This window comes from Egretta garzetta, unplaced genomic scaffold (genome assembly GCF_000687185.1).
Source record: "Egretta garzetta isolate BGI_Z169 unplaced genomic scaffold, ASM68718v1 scaffold6, whole genome shotgun sequence".
NCBI classification, from domain to species: Eukaryota; Metazoa; Chordata; class Aves; order Pelecaniformes; family Ardeidae; genus Egretta; species Egretta garzetta.
In genome coordinates, this window is record NW_009260080.1 from 256194 (window position 1) to 264623 (window position 8430).

The 8430-nt window shown below is 38.0% G+C and overlaps 1 protein-coding gene across 8 annotated transcripts in view; it reads left to right on the forward strand.

The window, feature by feature from the left end:
• Positions 1 to 5617, forward strand: part of CREM (cAMP responsive element modulator) — a 31497-nt gene extending 25880 nt beyond the window's left edge. For 5 of the 8 annotated variants that reach the window (XM_009641330.2, XM_009641332.2, XM_035896813.1 and 2 more), the window contains 2 exons: positions 2634 to 2790; positions 4505 to 4894. In XM_009641330.2, coding sequence (XP_009639625.1) covers positions 2634 to 2790; positions 4505 to 4649 — 302 coding nt within the window. In that variant the 3' untranslated portion in view covers positions 4650 to 4894. The other 3 variants (XM_009641331.2, XM_009641333.2, XM_009641340.2) reach the window with 1 other exon arrangement.
• Positions 5618 to 8430: the final 2813 nt, after the last annotated feature.

Sequence of the window (8430 nt, forward strand, 5' to 3'; positions counted from 1 at the left end):
CTCAACTCAAAGCTTCAGTGACTTTTTATTCCCTTGCAATTTTGAGAAGGAAAAAAAAAAAGGTGACCTGGGGCACTGTCTTAGGGAAATGCACCATCTCCAGGTTTGTTGCTTTGTTAACAGTCTCGGTCCTGTGTCTGATATGTTAGGAACGACTTTAAACCTCCATGGTGCTTCATTAGAAATGGCCACAGAGGTTTGTCATTTTGGATCAAGGTGTGGGATTTTTGTCACAGATGCTGAAATAGAAGGTACCCTTCTCTGTAATATGTAGATACATTACTAGACTTACACTATGAATTTTTTCAAGGGTATTTTATCCTCCCTGCTTAAAGCCTGTTTCATCTTTCCCAGTGTCTTTTTTGGGGGAAACAGTGTTTTATTGTAACTTTTTGAGATACTATACAAAAAATTTTGCAGACTTCAAAATAATTGATTTGCAATAACATATTGTAAACCATGCTACTGCACAACTAAAAGGTGCTTTGTCGATGCTATGCTTTTTTTTTTTTTTTTTAACTGCTGTGACCGGGTTTGCAATGTCTATACCACCAAAATGGTTATTTATCTCTGTTACCATGCTGGTAGGTTAGGCAGGGACAGACACTACTGGAACTTGCTCAAACTATTCATGCAGCATGTTGTTACTTACAGTGGTGTTACAATCTTACAGTCTACTTACAATCCCAAGCTGATCCCAGCTGACTTTGGGACTCACTTTTGTTAAGCCATGTTGCAGGTACATTATCACACTGAGTCCTCTTAACAACAGGAGGAGTAAGTCCCGTTAGCTAAGTCAGTAAATCAAAATTAGTAAATCAAACAGAGACAACAAAGTAGTTGGCCTTGCCAGGCTAAGGTGACCTGGGTTACGGGTCTTTCCCCATGACTTGATCTACAAAATGGCTCACTTGGATTTCTAACTTACTGTAGCTAATGTAAACAAAGATAACATCTCTTTTTTAACCTGGTGATGAGAGATAGAAAAAGGCAGTTCTTACCATAAAGTCTGTAAAATGTATGTAACATGGCCAGCATAAAGGTGAGACTGAAGAGTTTCTAAAATTCCATTTTTATGAACAGTGAGCTGAAGCATTGTCCCAGTGACATACTGGGACTGCCAAGATGTGGAAAACTTAGAAAGGGTTAAGTAATTCTCTTGTAGATGTACCAGAAGTCCAAGCCCTGTGTTCATGGTGGCTGCCAGTTAGTGCTCACAGGGCTGTCCTAGGCTGATTTCTCTCTCCCTCCCCCATCCCCAGGGGATTATCCATAACCCAGGTCAGTTCACTGGTCCACTGCATCTTGTAATTCCACAAACACTTTTACCAGCAGGACCGAGAGAGGGGGGAGGTGCACAGTGTTTAAGCTGATAATAATTTCAGGACATGGCTGTAGAAATGTAGTCTAAACGCAGCTTGATCCTATTTTTTGCATTTAATTAGTGAAGCACCTGAATTAATAAGAATAATAGTAATTTTTTCATTAAGTTTTGGGGTTTTATTTAAGTTTTGGTAAAGAGACTCATGTCTCTCTACAGCTCTACCTGTTAGCCTCCCCAAAGTGTTTTTGTCTACATTTTATTTTTCCAAGTTTTTCCATTTTTTGAATATTGCTTTAAAGAATTAAAGTATAACAGCCCCTGAAATTTCATCTTTTGTACAATTCAGTTGCTTTAATGACAAAATTTGAATATATAACATATTTATGGAAAGAAATAGGTAAATGCTTGTTTATACTTTGAAGAGGGATACAATTTTTTGTTAATTTTTTTCCGCCCCTATGTCAGGCAAGGCAGAGGTACTTAGGACTTTCACAGTGTTTTAAAGTTGGGATACATCATGTAGAAACAAAGTACCTCAGAAATTAGGTAAGACTATCAGAAAGGTATTGGTTCCAACTAATGACTCAGATTTCAGATCTGTGTTTAGCTTGGGGAGAGCTCAAAACTGGTAGGCTCAGGAGCTGAATCTGAACTTTTGCACTCTCATTTACTGTGTAAGCTACACCCCTTCCTGTGCAACCACCGCTACCTCCTCTTGCTCACTAACGCTGCAGCATCCTATTTGTGGTCCTCTTGCTCAAGGAACATACTCCTGTTCACCATGAGCACTTGTCTGTTCCTTTCATTTTGGCAACAGCAGCTCTCACTGGTTTTCCAAGGCTGGTTCTGTTGCTATCACAGGGAAGGAGAAGAAACTTGACTTCTGAAGCAAGTTGAGTCCTGAAGCCTCTGTTAGAGGACAAGGGGTGGCATATAAACCTCAGTGGCTGCAACAGCAGGACCATCTTTTCCTGGGGTTGTGCAAACAGAAAATAAATGTGGATGTTCTGACAGTGCTTCTCACACAGCTTTCCCTGTGTTGTCAGAGAAGAGCCATGTGGAAGCTTTCACAGGCTTCAGTGTGGCTGGCTAGTGGGGGCCACATGCTAGAGCAACTTAGATAACTTATTTTACGCTGTGGAAATAAATGCTAGTAAGATAACAAATACAGTTGTGGCATTACAGACCTGTGAAATATTTTATGTAGCAAGGATCCTGGATAACTCATCAACAGAAACCTGTTACTTCCAGAGACTTTTGCATAGTTCTTTTTTTGCCATAAAGTTTAAAATATGATTCTTTTGTACAGCTGCCACTGGAGACATGCCAGCTTACCAGATTCGAACTCCCACTACTACCTTACCTCAGGGAGTGGTAATGGCAGCCTCACCAGGGACGTTGCATAGCCCTCAGCAACTGGCAGAAGAGGCAACACGCAAGAGAGAGCTGAGACTTATGAAAAATAGGTAAGATTATGGAACAATTAATAGCCAGTGTTGCAAAAAACCCACTAAAACATTCTAATGAAGTTTTCTTCTTAAGGGCATGAGCACTGCCTGTGATTGTATGAAGGGAAGGCAAGAAATTCTTTATCAATCATCCCATGTCCTTACAGCATTGAGTATTGGCTGTTAACTGTGGAAAGTTAGAGTTGGCCTTATCACCATAGATTTTTAGTTTTGAAATATTATGGTAATTCAGAAATCATTAGTCTTGTCCCTTTCTGATAATTTTTGTGATGATCTGGAGATATACTTGTTGAATTTTAATTTTTTTTCTTTTTTAGTTCCCCTGGCCCTGCCCACCCTGTCCCCCTCACCCAAGGCTACTGCCAGTAAAATTACCAGTATGCGTTTGTTTGATTTCAAACATCCCAGAAAAGAATTGGAAAATATCTGAGGATCTCATTAGCAGCTATCCATTAATGATGCTGTGAAGAGGACTTACTCTAGGATGGAATGATAATTATAGACTTTCCTAAATACTTGGCTGCTGGAATAGGTTACTGTACAGTGCCCCTGTCATTTTGTGAGGCATATTGTCTGAGGTGGCTGTATATTTTTTAATTAGTTGGCATGTACTTGATTGTATGCTGTAAATGCCAGTCTTTGTGCATTCTTCTTGCTATTCTTCGGGCACTCTTTCTTTTTTAAATGCGTAGCCACCAGTATCCATGGCAGTTAGATTAATGGAAGTAATAGTCTGCTATGCAGATCTCTAATATATTGAATAGCTACTTGCCTTATGATTGAATTCAGGGTATTGCTTTGCTCTCATGCCTGTCCTTTATTTTAAATTACTCATGAGGATTGCTGCATTGGCATGCCTCCTCTTGTCTTCTCTCTTCAGTTTTAAAACTAGCATCTATGCTATCTCTCATATAACTCGCTGGAAAGTTACTCTCTCACAATTTGACAATTTGTCATGTTCCAAGACATTAAAGGAGTGGACTCCCAGTACTTCTAAAATTTCTTCTGGAATGGTTCAGTCACATGCTTCTGAAAATACTACACAAAGTGTTTAGCTTCGATAGAACAGAATTCTGAGCAGAGCTATGAGAATGGCTCCAGACTGCCATTTGCTAGGAACAAAAAACACCCCAGATGCATGTGGCTGAAATGCACCCAGTTGGACAGTTCTAAAATGCTAATAAATAGCATTTGTTTGGACTTAAATTGTAGTGTAGATCGTTACCTTAAGGTAAAAAAATTACAACAGGTTGTAAGCTTGACATCTAGCTTTTTATCTGAAGAGAGTAGCATTATGCTTGTATTTTCTGAAAGTAAATTATTTGAATTTGGTTTTAAGATTTTGATTGCAGAAGATAAACGCACAAAATAGAATGTGACTGGAAGAAGGAATGCTGCTTTCAGTCTTAATGTTTAGTACAACTCAAGTCAATACGTTATCATTTCCTCACTGTTTTTCTCAGTTCCTCTGTGTACTAATTCTGTCTTTGTATTTGTTGATGCTGAATTTATTTCAAGTTCTAGTTGTTTTGAATTTTATTTTGACCATGTTATTGCTTATTGCTGTTATCTGCGGTTCTGTTTGTGCAATCCAACAGTAGTTGGTGGTGGTTGTTGTTGTGGAACTGCAGGGATTGCAGGTAATTTCATTTATCCAGTCTTTGCCATACCATGGCTGTTCTTGTAGTCATTTGCCTTGTATTGGTTCCAGGGAAGCTGCCAGAGAATGTCGCAGAAAGAAGAAGGAATATGTCAAATGTCTTGAAAATCGTGTGGCTGTGCTTGAAAACCAAAACAAGACTCTCATTGAGGAACTCAAGGCCCTCAAAGATCTTTATTGTCATAAAGCAGAATAACTGTCTTTCATTTGGACCTCGTTTATTATGAACTTTAATCAAGGCATGAGAGGAAGCAATTCTACAGATTGCCATGTGAACCTGAAAGAGACACTTGAGGCCCTTTTGGAACCCAGTTTTGCGTAGTGTTTTCAGACTCATTTGGGAGATATTCCAAAATTTGGAATTCTGTCATAGTCTCCATATTCTGCTGAGCTTTCTAATGGCATGCAAATGGCTTTTTTGTTTGCACTTTTTACTTCTGCTTTTTGCAGGGAAGCTGCTAAAGAATGTCGACGTCGGAAGAAAGAATACATAAAATGTCTGGAGAGTCGTGTTGCAGTGCTAGAAGTTCAGAACAAGAAACTTATAGAGGAGCTTGAAACCCTAAAAGACATTTGCTCTTCCAAAACAGATTAGTAAAAATATTTATTATACTGTGAACTGACGAAAATATGTCCAGTTGCTTTATAAAGCAATACATAGCCAACATAAATTATGGCTTTCTCTTTGTGTCACTTATATTCCAACTCCTAACATTCCTGAAATGCTTTCCTGCTTTTTGTCAATTCATTGCTCTAATTTCAGGTTTTTCATGCTCCTCCCTTCCATCTCCCAAGGAGCCAAATGTTAAAAAAATGTAACAAAGTAAAAAAGCGCATAATTTCTAAGAGTTGTTTCTTTGCCATATATTTACATACTACTTTTTACATGTTACTGAGTGTCCTGCACATACAAAATATTTTACAATTGTTTTAAATGAATCATAAAGATAATGCATCCAGTAATACAAGAAAATCAAACAACCCAAGGTATCTCAGGAAAGAGTTTATAAAAGAATGTTATGATTACATGTATGTATTAGCATACTAGTCTACAGATGATTTTATGGCATATTTTTATATTAGTTGCTTTGTGGAAAAAAGTATTGTATGCTGTCACTGAGTGCCATGGTTAAAGATAGTTTTTAATAGAACCATGTTGTTTAACCTGTGTAGTGTCTCATTTCCTTTAAACATCTGGTTATTTGAGATGCTTTAAAACCAATGAGTATTTAGAAGAGGACCAAGCTAAAAAGCATACCTAAACTCGTGACATGATATTATTATAAATACCTGAAAGAAGGTGTCTGTTATATGGCTGCTATTTAAATTTTCTGTGATTTGTAGAATATTTGATTTATTAGAGGTCTATATATAAAAATTCAATTTTGCATCCTGAATACCTCATGTTCTGGATTCTGGGAAGTTGTAGACAGATATCTATAGCGAAGGCTGATGTTGTAGTTCTTTTCATGCTTTCTGCAGAGCACTGAGAGGAGGTAAAGGGGACATAAAGAAGGAAGCTTTCCGATAAACAGTAACTATCTGCTGATTCACAGGGTTCCGGAATAGCCTATAGGTGAGAGCTGAATATTTTTTTAAATAAACCTGTGCTTAAATCAGATTACAGTTCTGGTAAACGCAGTATGTGCCAGCTTTCCATTGTGCTTTGAAAGAAAATAGTGCTTATGCAAAACTGCTTCTGGTAATTTCTTTAATTCAGGAATGATGTAATTGTTTGTTGGCCAGTACAGTCTATGAGCAGCGTATTTGGGAACTAGCAGCACCATTGCCTTAGTGATGTGGTAGGAAGAAAGGCTTAGTTCCTACTTAATTGGCTTTACTGGGGGGAGTGTGTGTGTGTGTGTGTGGAGGGGGGGAGGGATGGAATCATACCATTACTAAAGTTACTGAGACTTCTTCACTTAATTTAAACTGAATTCCTATTTAACTTAATCTTTACTCTGACACTGTTGGGACTGTGTGTGTGCGTGTTTGTTTTTTGGTTTTGGGGGGGTTTTTGTTTGGTTTTTTGTTGTTTTTCTTTTTAATCTGTTTTTCTTTTAGCTTTCCCAAATTACTTGATAGACACAGGATAAATTTCTTGAATCTTTTGAAAATCCCGCTAGGTACATAAGTGAGACCATTTATAAGAAGAGGTATTATCTCTCACTTCCCACAGCCACATCATTTGATTTAGGGAAACAGGCTGCCTTTTGGGCCCACAGGCTCTGCTGCAGGTCTGGAACAAAAGTAAACTTTGAAATATCTATTTCACTGTGAAAATACATCTTAAGAGCTAAAGTCAGCAGAAATCAAGTGTTCTGTTAAAGCTGGACAGGATGAGTACAGCCTGCAGGTCCGTGTTGCAGCCTCTAGACTGCAACAAAAGCATCCAGCAAATTGTTTTTCGTGGCTCTGTCACTGGAATCTGTTTTCTGTTACAGGTAGGCATTGCTCCTGATTTCCAAAGGATTTGGAAAGTTAAGTGAAAAGAAACTTTGGCACATGGTGGACGTCTCTCCAGTAAAAACTTCTTTTTATCTTCCCAATAGTATCTGGTACTAACTGTGGTTAGCAATTTGATAGGAATCCTTACCTGTTCCACATCTATGTAGTCTACAGTCATTTATTTGCTAATACTTCTAAAATGTTTATGTTTATTTCGTATTTAAATAATTACTTGGGAGGGGGTGTGTTAATAATGGGAGCTAAACCCAAATGCTCTTGGCGTGTGTTTGGTCATTCTGGAAAACTTCATTTGACCTCTTTATCTTCACCAGGGAAAAGTATCCTGCTTCCAAAAAGTCAACTGCACAAAACCTGGCTCATTTAGGCTAAGACTAGGAAAAAAGAAAAGTTTATGATGTATTATTCTTCTCAAGTAATTCTGTTTAGTATAGCATTAATTTTGACAGAATTAGCAACACACATTTCTGTATTTTAAAGTGAGCATGAGTAAGTTTGTTGGTGAATAAGAACATTTAAGATGTACAGTCGGTAAATTAGAACCAAGATGCATTGTGTGATGAAGGAAATAACTTGGAAAATGAGCAAAGGCAGGGCTGCTGTTGTCAAATTGGTGCTGCAAAGATTACTACTTAAAACAATAAATGCAGTTCTGGGTTGGTTTGAGAGTTGTACATTGAAAAGTTTGTGAGATACTTCCCTGAGATTAAATGAAGATTTGAAGGAAAAGTCAGTGTACCCCGGGTTTGTCAGAGAAACAATACCAAAATACTTCATGTGAGATGGGTACGAAAATAGTTAGGTAAGAAGGGACTGCTGGAGCCTGGGTCTCTTTTAAAGCAGTGTATCAGAGGATTAAAGTGATAGATAGTATATAAACTAGGATATACAAATTAGTTTAGATTATAAAGGAAAATAAATCATATTAAGTCTTTCTTCAGTTTATTTTTTCCCCTTTAAAGTGTCAATATAGCCCTCAAGTTTTAGACCCAGTTGTGTTGTGGGACTCACTTTATTCTATGTTGGAGTCATGTTTCTGAATGTATGTCAGCACTGGAATCCAGAGTAGATGCACACATGCTATGAATGAGAAGAGAACTTTTCTTTTGATTTAATATCTGTCAAGCTGGCATCTGTGCATGTAAGTCCTCCACTCGCTCGTGCTCCTCTCCAAAGGCAGGAAAAGTGAAAATGGCTGGACCTATTCATCGTTACTTCTTACTCTTCATGGAAGAAAACTGAAGTTTATTGGGGTCTCAATGCATAACTGCCGAAGTTCTTCGGAGGTGACACACATTTTAGGAGCTGTGCTGCCTAACAGCCCAGGCAAAACTGCCTGTGCTTGTATAATGGCACCCACATTCTGGATACCATGCCAAGAAGAGGTCAGTTTATAATGACTGTGTTGAATTTCTTAGGGTAAATCTAGGGGTTTTATTGTTACCAGTTATCAATTTTTTTCCTGAGGATGCATTTTGACAGGAGAAAGGAAACTGCTTTCTGCATTTTGT